The sequence below is a fragment of the Centropristis striata genome, chromosome 5, assembly GCF_030273125.1.
Source record: "Centropristis striata isolate RG_2023a ecotype Rhode Island chromosome 5, C.striata_1.0, whole genome shotgun sequence".
Classification (NCBI taxonomy): domain Eukaryota; kingdom Metazoa; phylum Chordata; class Actinopteri; order Perciformes; family Serranidae; genus Centropristis; species Centropristis striata.
The window spans coordinates 30,501,708-30,517,669 of record NC_081521.1 but is presented as its reverse complement, the minus strand read 5'-3'; the positions used below and the strand labels follow the sequence as shown (position 1 = coordinate 30,517,669).

Here is a 15,962-nt window from a genome sequence, read left to right as displayed (position 1 = left end):
TGTGTGTGTGTGTGTGTGTGTGTGTGTGTGAAGAGCTCATTACTAAACATAAAATCATCACTTATTAAAATTATCTTAAAATGAAAAACTTTATTGCAAAACTTCCTGATGTCTTCACTTTCTTATGCTGTTATTAAGAAATTCACTCAGTCTTTTATGCACCTGGGTGGCAGAAAATGGTGCAGAGTAAGATAACAGCTGCATGTCCCTACACGCCAGAGTTGTGAGTGTTCAAAGGGAAGTCTTTTTTGTGCAATCATGAATAGCAATCATATTTCATGAGGGCTGTTAAATCCCTTCACAGCCAGAAATGAACTGGGTGGTTTATTATTTAAACAGAAACAGTTAGGTATGGATTTAACAGTGCATAAAGATTGTACACACTGCACAAGATCTGCTTGACCGCCATGTTGCTGCAGTTCATACCAGGACAATGCATGTGGCTGTGTGAATGCAGCAAGCTCAGAGGGGGTGGAACAAGGGAACAGTGGGCAGGGAGGCCTGACAGGAGGCCTGCTGTCAGCACTAATGTGCATCACGGCACTGCTCGCAACTAACAGGTCTGTTAGGGTGAAACAATCCCCTGGACCAGTCATGAGAAGACAGTAATCACAGATTCTGATCTGATGACAAATTAGGGATCTAGCATCTGCAGGGCAGTCACTTCAACCAAGGGTGAATCAGCAGATCCTGCAGACACAACTTGTGTGAGTGTGTGTGTGTGTGTGTGTGTGTGTGTGTGTGTGTGTGTGTTAAGGAGGCATTCTAATGCAGATGCTCTGAAGTGACTTTTAGGGTTGGTGTTTGTGGGTCTTTTCAGGGGAATGTTACATCCTGCTGGAGGGACAAAAGGTGTCGTTTAGTAGTTGTAGTTTGATAGACCACAAATGCAATAAATTACTTTTTGATGACTTTCAAAACACTGAAAAGTTTCTAATATTTGATTTTGTGTGTTGAAACATTTGCTTGGTGTTTAAGTCAGGAATGTGAATATGTTTTAAACTCAACTGAAATATGGTCAGCTGTGTGCTAACTCTAAAAACATATTGTAAATTATACAATTTTGCAGGCAAATGTTTAGATCAAATGCTTCCATTTCCTGGTTTGTAATGGTCTGGTTCTTTAAAAGTATGTCGCAAGTAAGCAGAAACACGGCAAGTAGCACTGGGGAGATATAAGTTGGATAAAATTCAATAAAAAGATTGCAACTGGTGCCCAAAACAACTTATCATGTACTGTACCGTACAGAAACAGGATGACAATGATAAATATTCATCAAAATGGATTTTTTGAGCTAAAAACATTCTTGATTAACATGGATTCATCACTCCTGAACACAAACGTTTTTTTTTATGTTAACTATAGACTCACTTATATCAGAATGGCATGATGAGATATCTGTGCCGTAACTGCAGGGTCTTTAGACTGATTTTGTTGAAGAAAAATGTTATTTTTAATGTCCTGTCCTGTCTACAGAGCAAATCTGTCTGAACTGTGAGAATTTAACATGACTATGTTCCACGGCAGTGTAGTTTATATTAAACAGTAGATTCAAAGATAATCATTATACTAGTGTGTTAGTTTGCCCTGGTTTTGATGATAGGAGAAACATATGACTGGGGATGGAAATCGAGAACCAGTTTGTCCAATCTGTGGAAATTAAATACCTCCAAAATTATCAAACACTTCTATCAATGCTTTTTCTGACAGATGCAAAACAATGACGTCAAACTCATAAACTCTGTTGGAAACTTGCAACAAGGAGGAGTCTTGATTGAGAGATAAAGTAAGGCTGGAACACCAGCAATATGCTGAAACATCTTCCTATAAAATATGAGCTTGAATTCAGGCGAAAGAGTGCCACTACTTTCTTTACTTACTACTTTGCTTTAAGATTTAATGCACACTGAGAGTAAATATCCAAAGGTAAATTATAACATAGGTAGGGTTAGTAGATTTTTTCATTGACTAATAAAGCCTAAATGAAAATAAATGCTGTACAAATAATTTAATCTACACTGTGTTCAGACAAAGAGATAATAAAACAATTGCATTGATGCTAAAAAACACTGTGTAGGCCCACTTTTTCAAGAAAATTGATCAGAAATCCATAAAGGAATCAATAAAAACTCAGACCAATTAACGGAATTGATAATGGCATTGGTATCAATAAAATCTGTTCCCTATATATTATCTTAATTATAGTATGAGATTAATTCCAAGCAGTGGTAATCAACATAGGCATCCAAAAGTTTACTAAAACAATAATGGCTACATGTCTATTGATTATTTGCAATAATTGGCTCATTGTGCAACAGTTTCTTCTTTGTTGTATTTTCACAATATTTATTTCATTTTGTATGTGAGTAACTATGTCCATATGGGTCATTGTGGAATAAAGAGAAGTCTAAAAGTCAAAAAAGGTTACACAGACGGCAGTGCACCCGTGATGGAACAAAGAGCCCTAACCTTTTCCTCTATTTCCTCAAAAACATTTGTGCAGAACTCAGGGAAAGAATGCTTTTGGTGACTGATAAAATTTCTCTGATGATCAACAACACAACAGCTGGTTGCACTGAATAAACATTACCGGCTATGGGGTGAGAAAGGAGATTATATATTATCAGTGTCTCTCAGGAGCGACACCAGGATTATGAAAGAAGCCAGGCTGTGAATCTGGAGGAGAACAATGCAGTCAGCTGCTCCTGACACGTCAAGACAAAAAGAAGCCACCGCAGCCTTTCCCCATTCGCTGATCCAGTTCCTATCAGGCTGCCTGTCTACTGCATGCATAATTATTCATTCAAGCATTCACTTTCTCAAAGATGCCACTTTATCTTTAATTAAAATGTACTGCTTTTGGTTTGAATGCATACATGTATGTTTGTTTTTTTTCTGTCGGAAAGATACAATCTGAGACAATGAGTTTGCAGGATTGTAGAAGAGAAATTACATTAGCATAAAGTCAAACAATAGGACAAAGTTAATTAAATCAGTTAAAAGTAAACAATGTCCCCCCACTTGTTGTTGTCATTACCACTACAGAAAATGAATGCTAATTAAATAACTGCAATATAATTTATGATGAAATTACCATCCAGTTAAAGAATATCTGTCTGGTTAAACACAAACTACCACCATCTCCACATAGAGGGCTTTTTTTATGATGGGCTATAACATCTCATGGCAATTTCATCATCCTGAGGCATCATACTGCTTCTCCAGATTGATAGCCTTTCACAGAGCCTTTGTGGCCACAGAACAATAGGAAATGAGCGGGAGGCCTCGATGTGTCACATGTGGTGCCTTTGATTAACATACTAGACTTGTTTGTGTAACAGGATCTCGGGGTGAGGAAAGAATACCAAAAACTGAATCAGAGTATTGCAGGGGGGTACAAAAATGTTTTATTTTAGGTTGACACATGGAGGTGATTGAGTCTGTCTCATGCCATACAGGATGTCTTATTTTGAACTGAGAACATGTGGCCTGTTTAACCCCAGATTTGACCCCAGATTAAAAAAACATTAAAGACATTGAACTATATGTTCAACATTAGCTCCTGTGTCTATAATTAAATAGGCATATAGGCTTTTTATTGGTATCTGGCACATACACAATAATCACATTCATTTCTACATTCAGCTTACTAAACCTGCAGATCCACTTGCTCTCACTACATAAAAAACACTGCATTGGTGTAACCTGTTTGGTTGCACGATGGATTTAAAAAAAACTTTTAATAAATACAGGCGAACGCTATAATAGCCGACACAAGAGGTTGGATAAGGAAGCAGCACAGCTCAAAGTAAAGAGATAGTTTTGTTCAGAGTTTCTTTGCTGGGAGTGGTTACTGATAACGTTTTTCTTTCAGACATTGCTGCCACTCTGGGGGGAGGACATGTCTCAATAATGAATATACACTGAGGGCTTCTGAATATCCTCATTGATTGTACAATGTATGGCTTTAAGCTAGCATCAATGCCTGCTGTCTCTTTGGCAGGGTGGAGGAGGGGCTGTTATTTAACTTCACATCAGCCAGTGGGTGTTACTGTAGGTGACACTCTATATCTCATATAAATCAGTGTGTTCTTTTTTATTTTGTGCACAACTGAATAGTGACTTTGTATGTCATAATTTATTTCAAGCATTAGGATGATTATAATGTGGTTTTATAAGGTTTGTCCTGCCCTATTATAATAGGGTATAGAGAACCTCTGCCTCTCTTTAAGATCAAACATTTACATTATTTAGACTTTATCAGATGGTATGTTTAGGTGATTGAATATAAAACTAGCCTGCTTGGAGCTATTTTTGTTAATATAAATGGGAAGAAACAGACATTTCTCATGACTCAACCAACCTGCTTCTGCAAAAAAAAAAAAAAAAAAAACTCATGTAACTGTGAAAGTTTGAGGCACCCCTCCCCCACCCATCTCCACATGGTAGCTGGTGCATGACGCGTGAGCGAGGAAGAAAAGGAGGCTATTTACTTTAGGTAGGTTTGCAATCTTGCACCATTACATATGAAACGGTGTTGTTATGTAGCCTGTGGCTTTAATCACCATAGAAACTCACTCTCTTACACCTTACATATATTAAAGCAGGATCTCAAAGCGTAATCATACAGGTTAGCCAAAAGTTAGCATACTAAACATAGTGAAATAAATAAATTAAAAAAAAAAAAAAAAAAAAAAAGACTGTATAGTTGTAACAGGTGATTTAAATAATGATAAAAATCCAATCAAATCAACTTTATTTATATAGCACAATTTTAGCAAACACTAGGTTTCCAAAGTGCTGCACAAATAATAAAGAGATAACACAATACAAAGAGATGTAGAAAACAATAGAACAGTAAAATGCAATAAGATAAAATATATTAAAAATAGGATAAAAACAAATAAAATGTACTGCCTACACAAAATAAAATATGCATGTATACAAATAAAAACAAACAAACAAAATCATAAAATCAACACTACGTGATGTTAAAAGCCAACGAAAAGAGGTGGGTTTTAAAAAGAGACTTAAAATGAGACAGTGAGGAAATTTCAAACTGTCAATCTGTAAAAGCAACTGATTTAAAATAAATGTAGAAAAATAAACAAGTTAGTGACATAAATGTATGTATTGCATATTTTTGTTTGGTCGTGTTTAACGTTATGTGTACTAATCCTTTTATTCGCGACCACGTGACCAACCCAATGGGTTTTTTGGGGTTGCCGTGCACGCGCTCCATCTTCCCCCTTGAGAATCGTTGGAGAGAGAGCGGGAGCGCGCGTCAGAATTCAACAGCTGCACAGTGAGGACTCGCCAAGTAGAACAAATATGATTTCAAACAATTGAATAGGTGAGCTGTCCACCAGCAGAAAAACGCGTTTGAGTGAGTGAGTGTGTGAAATGAAGAAGGAACTCACACCAAACTGCTCCAGTCGCTTGTAGTATCAGTGTCATTATTAATCCGGAAATTCTCACTTGGAAGGTATTGTTTGGTGAGTTTCTACAGTTTGGTCGAGCAACAGAAAAGTGTTAAGTTTTTGCTAAAGTTGGTGTCGATGGAATGCGAGTTCACGGTTTTAACGTTAAGCGACTTTTAACGTTAAGTTTGGAAAAGTGGCGTTTAAACAAAATCAATATAGCAAACACCGTAAGTACACAAGGTATGGTTATAATGTGGATTTGAGCCAATCTGTTGTCGTGAAGTTAACTTTCGGTAAACGTGTTTTGTATCTAGTTGAGGTGAATGTTGTCTTAAATGAAGCTTCTTATGATTTAAAGCAATCAGTTAACGTCAGCGACATCATTGATATCGATCTGTATCGCTTGAAAAGTGGTAACTAAATTCCTCGTGCTCTGCTTATTATGCACACATAGAAATGTAATAGCCACTTCGTTTAACTGTCTGCCATGGACTTCGGTGAAGTTAACTTAGACTGTGACACTAGTAAACGATCGTGAATGGCCTTTAACTGGGGGTTGTGCTTTACTTGAATAACAAGGTGGCTAACGTTAAAGCTGCCTCACACAAAGCATGCGTGTGCTTTAAAAAAACCCTCCCTGGGTCATTATCGACAGTTACATGTGCTCACCTGGTTTAAGTCAAAAGTTCAACAGAGGTAAGCAAAAAATAGTTAAACTGGCGTCGAATTTTTTATTATTTAGGACAATATGGGTGATTAATTGGAAAATTACTAGCAACTTATAGTCAATTACATTACCTGTCTGGCTGTAACATGGATAAATAGATCGATAGACAGGTTTATTGTTACTATACAGCAGACTTCTTGTGTTTTTTCTCTTGTCAAAGTCTTATTTCATTTTTATCTTTTGAGCTGTGAACTTGCTGGTCCAGTCACTCCACCCTTGTGCCAAACCAAGAGTGTGATTTGAGTTCCTGTTCTGTACTTTTCTTCTTTTCTCTATCTATCTATCTATCTATCTATCTATCTATCTATCTATCAGTCTATCTATCTATATATATATATATATATATATATATATATATATATCAGTTCAGTATACACATTGAATTAAATTCAATATAAGCAGTTCATTATACACACACAGGTCTTATGACAAAACTCCAAGGTTGTAGTCCCAGTGGTTACAATACAAAAAAACAAAAACCAGAAAACCAAAAAAACTTAACGCCTGAAGTGTGTCATTTAAATGTGTCATGAGTGAGTCAACAAGGCATTTTAGGATTGTCAGCTAGTATAACATGAACATGTTTTTGTACTTTAGTTGGCTGACTGTTGCTCAATACTGTTTAGTGCCAATCAGCCTACATCCATAACATTTTCTAACACTTAATTTTGGGTGTGATCAAGAAACAAGATAGTTGTAAAATAAGATGTTAAACTTTGTGTGTGTGTCCCTTTACTGTAAACTGTGCCATTTGTATAGTGACTATTATAGTTTATTCTGAAACGATGAAGCTTACAAATTAATATTTTTCACAAAAACATTTACATACACTATGGGCATGCATATACCTTAATATTAACAATATTAAGTTAGTATGACATCAAGTATTCCAAATTCTTCATTATATATCAAATTAAAAAATATACAGAATATATATACATACTTAGAATTAGGAAAAATAATGATTTTGAGCAAGGAAAACATTGTCTTTATGTTTTATCAATGGGCTGTACAGAGAGGAAATGAGTTGTCTGTGCAGTTGATTGCTAAAAAGATACATTTCCTGTTTCAGTTTGAGGGAAGGCCATTCTCTCTCCGATGTATTTAAAACTGATTTTATCTCAAATTAGGTAACAGCTTTCTGATCTTTTTTTATATTCAGCACAGTTTAAGACACTTTTTCTTTTCTTTCCAGGTTCCTAATAATCCGGACAGTGTGTACAGTGCACCACCTTAAGAGGACAATGCCGACTCATTCGTTGCAACCGTTTGTGGAAAGCCCTGATGGACTTGCCCAAGATATCCTTATTAGTAACAATGCAAGCATCCCAGGGCCTGTCTCTAGCATGACGCCACACACCACCTACTCAGAAAAAGCTGTGTCGCAATCTGGAGGAAGTGTATCTTGCATGTTCTGTGATCAGGCTTTCACTCATCAGGATGAGCTAGGACCCCATGTATTAACCCAGCACCCCACCACTTTCTTTGAACCAGCAGTGCTTAGAATTGAAGCAGAGTTCAGGATCCCAGGAGAGAGACCCAGGCCCAAACCAGGCAGCCTACCTATTGAGGAAGAAGAGGAGGTTCACAGCTGTATTGTGTGTGGTCAGGTGTCACAAGATGCTAGTGAGCTGGAGGCACACATGAGGAAGCATAAGGACTACTTTACCTACTGCTGTAATGTCTGTGGACGGCGGTTTAGAGAGCCATGGTTCCTCAAGAACCACATGAAGATGCATGTAAAACCAGGAGCAAAGAGCAAGACCCAGCAAGACCTTGAAATCCCCATCACAGTCAATGGTATCGTCCAAGAGTCTGTTCCTGAACCTGTAGTCACTGTTTACAAAATGTGCATGGTTTGTGGCTTTTTCTTCCCCGACCACGACAGTTTGGCTGAACACAGCAAAGTACACAACAGAGAGGTGGAGCCTGACAAAGGTAAAGACGAGGAGAAAATGGATGGCACTACTGAATCCCTTGACAAACAGGAAACATTTCTTCACAGTCTAAACCTTATGCCTCGCTCTTCAGGAAATAGTTTGCAGCATGAAAGATCATCAAAATGGATTCCCCAGCTGGATCCCTTCAACACATACCAGGCCTGGCAACTTGCTACAAAGGGCAAGATAGCAGTCGGTCCTAATAATATTAAAGATATTGGCCAGGAAGCCAGCACAGACAACGAAGAATGTGGCTCCGATAAGGAGGAGCTGAATAATATTTGGTCTGAAGGCCAAGGAGACAAAGCTACAAAAGAGGTCCTTGGGAGAGAGCTCAGGTCTCAGCAGCAGGCTGCAGCGCCGCAGCGGAGGTCTCTGATGCAAAAAGATAAGCACAAAGAAAGGCCAACCACTTGTGAGGAATGTCAGAGAACCTTCAGGACATACCATCAGTTAGTTCTCCATTCCAGAGTCCACAAGCGCGAGAGAGGTGGTGAAGAGAGTCCAACTTCCTCTGTTGATGGGAAGTCGAGGACAGGTTCAGTTGATCCTGCAGATGATGGCTGTGAGGAGGGCTTTGAGGAAGCAGCACTGGCAGAAAACCTGGGTCCAGGTAAATTTAAGGCTACACGCCCATGCTTCTCTCTTTCCTTTGCCTTAATTGTGAGTTAGGAATTGTTTTTCATACAGTTGTTTTTCACAAAGAGTGCTCTGTTACCGAGTGCTCCCTCTGCTGATTAGAGGGATGATAATGCATGCCTTTTTGTTATTTTATTGTTCCCTATTCCTTTCAATGTATTTCTGTATTTGTTTCTGTTTTTCAAAGGTGAAGAGGCTTTTGATCGATCAAAAGTCAGATCAAAAGGATGCAGTTACTGTGGCAAATCATTCCGATCAAGCTATTACCTCACAGTTCATCTGAGGACTCACACAGGTATATTCAACACATTTGGCTTGAGTGATTCATTTGTGAATATGAGACTGTAAATATGAACTCAGCCGTATACAGCAGACCCAGTTATACTAACTTATGTTTGAAACTATGTTTAAAATTAAAGTAACTACAAGGACCTTTCATTTTGTGATTGTTTTGGCACACCATGTGGGCTATTGGCAGAATGCTTAGCGGTGAGGTTAAGTATCTATTTATGGCTATGTCAGATAAATAACTGATATGTCGGTGGTGAAACAAACAAACTTAGTTTTAGCCACCAAGGCAAATGCATATATACATTTCAAACTGTCTCATACTTTTTTTATTAATAAAATATTACAAACCTGTCTAAGAGGAAAAGAGCCAATTCAGGATCAGTTTTGAATCCTTTAAAGTCTCATAATTCATCTATCTGTTGAATGAGCGACCAAGGTTGACTTGTGTTTTCCATGTGTCCCTTTTTAGCTTTCTTCTGTCAGTTATTTTGTTTTTGTCATTGCTGATCTTCCCCCTGTATCAGCCTTGACCACAAAATATGACATAAAAATATAATTCTCTAGAAAGAAATCCCTTCCTGTTTCCTTTTAACTTGCTAGCATATTACTCACTGCCTTGGAAAAAGTAAGCATGGGCTGTTCCACTAACTTGTTTTGTCGCAATTTGATTTCACAGGGAATCAAATCCAGTAATGGGCATTAACAATAACTTTACAGAAATAGCCAATATTCTTGCTCATGGTCTCGTTTGCCTCTGTGGGCCATGTAGAGGCATCAGTTCAAACTGAGACTGTTTGATAACCTGTCTAAAACACTTGTTGTAGTTGTTTTTAAACTGTTTGTCTGTTTGTTTCAGGTGAAAAACCATTCAAGTGTGCTTACTGTGATTATGCTGCAGCTCAGAAGACTTCACTAAAATATCACCTGGATCGACGTCACAAGGACAAACCTTACGTGGACATCCCTAGCAGACCCGTGCCTTTTGTGCCCTCTCCCAACGATAAAAAAGATGGAAATGACAATGAAAACACTGCTTTGAACAAATCCAAACTCTGGGTTCCTGGAGCCAGATTGTGCACCAATGGAACGCCAGAGGACAGATTTGATAGCATAGGTAGCAAGCTTGGCAAACCACTCGCCCAGATCAATGCTGAGTATGAAAAATTAATTGCTAAGTCTGCTTACTCCCCGACTGATGATGTGGTCATAAAATGCCCCGTACCTGTTAACCTGAAGATGGAAAGGAAGGAGATAAAAGACGAGAACTCTGAGGCCCCATTAAATCTCTCCTTAAAAGTGTCTATCTCCATCCCTGCCAGTGCCGAACCCAGAAATGCATTAATTCCGATTGCCTGTTCGTTTTGTGCATATAAAACCATGTACCCAGAGGTTCTGATGATGCACAAAAAGCTCACTCATAAAGACAAGTCAGACAGCACAAAAAAGAATGGATTCGGCAGTGGGAAACAAAAACGTTTCACAGGTTGCCCCCCTGCGCTTGATGGGAAAGATGTCGCGCCCCTTCCTACGATTGACCGGCGCCACCCTCGTCGAACCAAGTCCCCACCCCCTCAACCAACAAAACCACAAGAAAAGACCCCTATTAACCCACCTCCCGCTCCCAAGCGATCCCCTGTCCATGATGTCGTCCAGGAGACGCAGCGTCACACACAAAATATTGACACACATCCCAGTCAGGAATCTTCCAGGTATACAGAGCTCATGAGGAAATCCAACACAGGCAGCTTGTATGCCATGGAGCGACCACCCCCCCCGGAGAGAGTGGGAATTGGTGAGAGGAGTTACCCAGCGAGAAACGGTGTCATTTGGCACTCTGATGCTGCCAGGCTGTGCCTGTCGAGCCGATTTGGGAGCCTCCCCCAGATGGATTTCGGTGAACCCTCCAGCAAGAGATTAAAGTATGGGGTACCAACGGGCAGGGAAGCTGATGTCGGCGAGAAGCCTGGCTTTAGAGTACCAACAGGGAACGTGTCCAACAGGGTGCTTGTTTCAGGGAGAAGTGTGAATAGCACATCACAGATATCTAGTCCATCCACAGTTTCTGAGAGTTTGGGTTCTTTGAAGACGACATCTTCAGCTATTGGAGGAGGCTTGGACACTGAGTGGGGCATGATGAACCTCCTGCGCTCCTACACACCCAATGACCTGGCATCGCTCTATCACAGCACAGCAGCCAACCCCAGCCATGGAGGACTGGGCAACCCAAGAGCAGGTATGTATTAGGTTAGCTGGTTCAGGAGAAGTGCATACAATAGTGCAGTGTTTTTTTAAATTCAAACTAGGCTCCTTTATATCTGCATATCCCAGCAGTTTGTAGAGTTAACATGAAAGATTTTTTCTCAGGGGGCAGAACTGTGCTGTACCAACACTTACCTACTCTGCCCAACCTTCAGAGGAGAGACCCCTCAGGCCCTTTCCCTAATCAACGCTATGGGACCACTGACAAAAGTACCTAAAGTGGCACTGAGGTAAAAGGTTGGAAGATATTTTTGAAGTACATACAATAAGAACTTCCTTTTTTTCTGAGTTTCAAACCCTGACCAGAATAATTTACCTGGTACTTGATATAAATGAATCAAGTCATATTTGAAAATATAAAGTATATTTTTTCTTCTCTCCAGATTTGAACTGTACTGCTCCCTTATTTTGATGAACTTCTTCAAAAAAATTGTGTCTAGGCTTCCCTAATTTCATATTTTTTTCAATAGATGAAAATTGTGTTGCATAGACATTTCCTGGCTGAGGCCTTTAGTATACATTTGTTTTTTCATGAAAAAGTGCAGATCATATCAATTTGAAGGTGCTATTCCACCTGGGTGCACTGTGGTATTTGTTTCCATTCAAAACCGTCGCTTAATGTATATTTGACCCAAACTTATGTTCAGATATCTGTAAGTGTCTATGACATAACAGTAAACTTTGTATGTGGGATAACATAAATATATCTGTAAGCTTTCAGTACATAAAATGATATAAAGTAAAAACCAGAAAGTAATTTGTGTGGAAAATTGCTGCTCTGTTCACTTCCTGTTTATGTCCAGGCGGTAATTAAGCACTGTTCTATTTTTTTTTTCTCTTTCCAAGGCACTGAAGGGTGGGGCTTTTCTGTTTTATAACTTGACGGCTTCGGCCCAGTGGTTTACAAACAGGCCACTGTTACTAGTCCTGTGTATGTTGAAGTGGTCTACCTCATGTTGTGCTCTCGACACTGTTATTTTTGTAAAGCTGCTGTAGCTATCATGTCAGCAGAGCCTCTGTACCGAGCTGCATATCGACCAGAGACAGATGTTTTGAGTTGTAGTATAACTAGATGGACATGTGTTTTCCAGACGTCACAGTGTTTGTCAGGCACCACATAAAACACAAACTCATCTCATGGTGATACAGAGCAGCTACTGCTGAGGCTATATCGACCTGTGGCACATGATTAACTGTAACACAATGTGGCTTGTGGAGTTCTTTAATATACTTGGTATTTACAGGCCCAGTTTTAAACACAGAACAGATTTCTTGGTTATTATTTGTCAAATGGCTATTATCTACTTGAGTGGTGCCTCAAATCAATAACCTGTGAGATGGATCAAATTTCACGAGTTCTGTATGAGTTTCAAATGGTCATGCTGTATAATTTGGACTGCACATTTATTCACTATTGAGGCTATGCAGAGTCTTCAAAAGTGTTATTTTGTTTCAAGTGGCAGCAGTCAGTCCCAGCTGGTCAACGAGTGATTTTTTTAAGATCTTGTATGACTGTGATGTTTTGAAAAAAAAAATACAGAAGCAGCTATGTTAATTAATGGCATGGTTAATTACACACTGTGAACAAAAAGTCTCAGGTTACGAGCTATTAGTCTGTAGTCTATTTTGTAATTTAGTATTTTTGCCACTTTGAAGGGCTTGGGTTAAGTTATTCCTTTTTTTGTTTGGTATTCACATTACTTGTATACTTGTATACTTCATGTAAAAATGAAAATATTGTTTGAGATTTGTATGACACATTTCAATAATAAAGTGAGGCGAAAAGCTGTGTTTATATTTGTTACTCCACTCATGGACCCCTACAATCTTCAAATAATCGATTAACTGTCACTAAATGAGTCACCTAACTTTTTTGATAATCAAGTAATTGGTTTGAGTAGTTATTTTTAATGAAACAATTAATTCTCTGACTCTAGCATCTTAAATTTCTTTATGACAAGGGTTCTGAATCCTGGGGTCCGGGCCCCCTTTTGGGGGGTGGCAGAGATCACAGGGGGTGTGCAAAACCTTGTCTGCTTTAAGGTTATGAGGTTATCCAAATAATATTTGTGTATGTTAAAATATTAGGTCTTTTTTTCAGTCCACACACCTATGGCCTCTGAATCTTTGTAAGGAGGTCAGATGTGTGTATAAGACACCTCTGTTAGGTTATGCTTATGTTGAGTAACGTTAATAATAACGATATCAGCAGAATTAACACTTCTGCAGTGAAGAGAGAAAATGGGGAGGTCATGTTGCCACTCAAAGAGCACTCCAATGTCTACTTCTTGATAAGAGACATTTTTCAGAAAAACAAAACAAGGCATTTGAGGGCATCATTTTAGGTTTGGGGTAAATGCTAATCAACTTTTTCCTGAAGTTTTATATGACAACCAATTGATTTATTGAAAATATTTGACAATGAAATGAATTGATTTCAGCCCTACTCCCAGTTGTAAGTCACACATACCTCTAACTGATATACTAATACTCAAATGTCAAACAACATCTCTACATGGACAGTTATTAAAGAGTAAGCCTAAGAGAGATGGGGGATGAAAGTGCCTTTATCTTGCTCCAAGAGGACAACCTGCAATGACAGCTTTAATTACAGATTGCAGGCTAATCTGGCTCTGCATCTGATTAAGATATATTTAGTATTAGATTGTTTCACCCATCCAATCATCCACCTTTTTTGGCTTTTCTTTTAAGGTTTCAGTAATATCAGTGGACTGTGCATGCTATTGCAGTAGCGTGATTACCATTTCATAGTAAAACTCCTCCAGTATAATCAGTCCCTGGGGTGCATGTATCAGTCGCTCCATTATAACACAAATCCTTTGTACAAAGAAATGTTTTAGTTATAGGCTTTGGCATGAAAATGTGCAATGTATGGATTAACTCAAGAGAAAGAATAAAGAATATGTGGCACATGCTCCCCTTTTCCCATCATTGAGCTACATTTAGCACTAGAGGGCAGTATTTACAAAGTGTAGATTTGAGCCTTGTCAGATTCTGGTTTCAAAGTCTTACATGTTCAGTCTGAAAAGCAGACTTATGTTGTGCAGTTTGTTGTGATAAGTGTGGCTAGTTGAGAATTAAAATTTAATTATAAAACTATAATGCAAATACTGGAATGTTTATTAGCCTTAATACAGAAAAGACAACATGTCTGTCTTCATTTTACAAACCTCTCCACATATAAAATATTATTATACTGCTCTATTTTCTTTGAAACTTACATACTTAGTAAGTATGCAGACCTGGTGGCCACACCCTAATTGGTGATGTCACACAGGTGTCATCAGCTGTCAAAGACAACACCTGTGATCCTTGAAAGAATTAAATCTCTTGAGAAAAGTTTGGTAATAGCTTCTACATCTAAAAGACATGAGCACACTATTGTTGATTTTCCACATATCTTTAGACAGAGAGGACTGACAAAACCTATAACGGCTGTGCATTCTGTAAACAACAAATTGCAACGGACAATCTTCAGCACATTGAACACTTTAAACTTTGATTCCCCCCCTCCTTCCATCCTTTTTGAGTAGACCACATCTGTTTGCTGTCTGTTCCCCTGGGCCAGCACTGTGTAATCTATTGCATTAGCTCACATTAGTGCATATCGCCCATGGGCCTTGGTAATCACAAACGCAAAATGAGCATTTCACTTAGCATCACCCTCATATTCCCCCACACTATGGCAAACTTAGTGCAAAGGCATGGCAGAGAAGGCAAGTCGACAACAGCTTATGACATGCATCCCGTTACTCTCGATCCCCGTGTCCAGACTGCTGCGAGGGCTTTCATGTCAAAAGTCCCTTTAATAGGCACAGATACACTTTGAATTTTCACTCTGTTTACTCATTTTTTTCTATGTTTTTTCCATTCATTTGGGGGCCTCAAGAAAAATTAAAATGTGTGCATTTCTTCCAGAAATGTGGCCTGACCTTTACCTATCTTTATTCCTTGGAGATGAATGGCACCGCCGACCTTCCTTTCATTAAGCTGCTGCTCATTGCTGGGCTTAAAGAAATCTATAATCATTTTTGAATTGATACAGTAATGTGTTAGAAGAAAAAAAATAGACGAGACGAGCAATTTCTTCTCTACAAGTTACAAAAAGCAAATTTTTTATTGATCTAATTAGAATTATATAGAATATTTATTAGCTCACATTTAAATCTTTTATTCCCCAATACCATGCCTCATTGCCAATTATGCACAGAGATATGGACAAGGACAACAAAAGTAAATACCTATGTTTCATGCAAATTCACTTGGGATTTTTTTTTTCTCAAAACGCTTTGGCATAAAACACCTGAGGTCTTCACAGCTCCTTATCAAGTTTCTTCATCACATTAGGTTTTGTGTGATAAGGATTCACACAGCAGCCATTTTATTGCACAACTCAATACACAAATGGCATTTTATGCTTGCATTACCATCCATTCATCTGTTCAGTGTGTTTGGTTTTAGAAGAGGTTGTGGACAGATTCATCTGTGGCTCTGTTTAGCAATTCTTTCTCTCCAGTAGTGTGACTATCAAATCTCCCACCTCCCTCCCTCCTTGTAAAGTAAACTTCATGTTTTTCTCCTTCCCCTTAAGTGCTCTCTCCTCTTATTTTCAGTCCTTTCATCACTCATAATTGTTGCCTCCAGATTGTCAACTTGCATGAA

The 15,962-nt window shown here is 38.6% G+C and overlaps 1 protein-coding gene across 2 annotated transcripts; it reads left to right on the top strand.

Moving 5' to 3' along the window:
- Window positions 1–5,011: 5,011 nt before the first annotated feature.
- znf217 (zinc finger protein 217) lies at window positions 5,012–13,052 on the top strand. 2 transcript variants are annotated; one of them, XM_059334057.1, is made up of 6 exons: window positions 5,012–5,495; window positions 7,346–8,703; window positions 8,917–9,024; window positions 9,877–11,253; window positions 11,385–11,509; window positions 11,663–13,052. In XM_059334057.1, exons 2-5 carry the CDS (start codon window positions 7,395–7,397, stop codon window positions 11,495–11,497), a joined length of 2,907 nt encoding a protein of 968 aa, XP_059190040.1. In that variant the 5' UTR covers window positions 5,012–5,495; window positions 7,346–7,394; the 3' UTR covers window positions 11,498–11,509; window positions 11,663–13,052. The 2 variants fall into 2 exon arrangements, with proteins under 2 accessions (XP_059190040.1, XP_059190039.1); XM_059334056.1 differs by having other exon boundaries at window positions 5,016–5,353; window positions 11,385–13,052.
- Window positions 13,053–15,962: the final 2,910 nt, after the last annotated feature.

What these genes read in the sequence shown, in the direction of transcription:
- znf217 (XM_059334057.1), top strand. Translation starts at nt 7,395, where the DNA reads ATGCCGACTCATTCGTTGCAACCGTTTGTGGAAAGCCCTGATGGACTT. An exon ending in TCATCTGAGGACTCACACAG is followed by an intron (nt 9,025 to 9,876) that starts GTATATTCAACA and finishes TGTTTGTTTCAG; the next exon opens with GTGAAAAACCATTCAAGTGT. An exon ending in ACTGGGCAACCCAAGAGCAG is followed by an intron (nt 11,254 to 11,384) that starts GTATGTATTAGG and finishes ATTTTTTCTCAG; the next exon opens with GGGGCAGAACTGTGCTGTAC.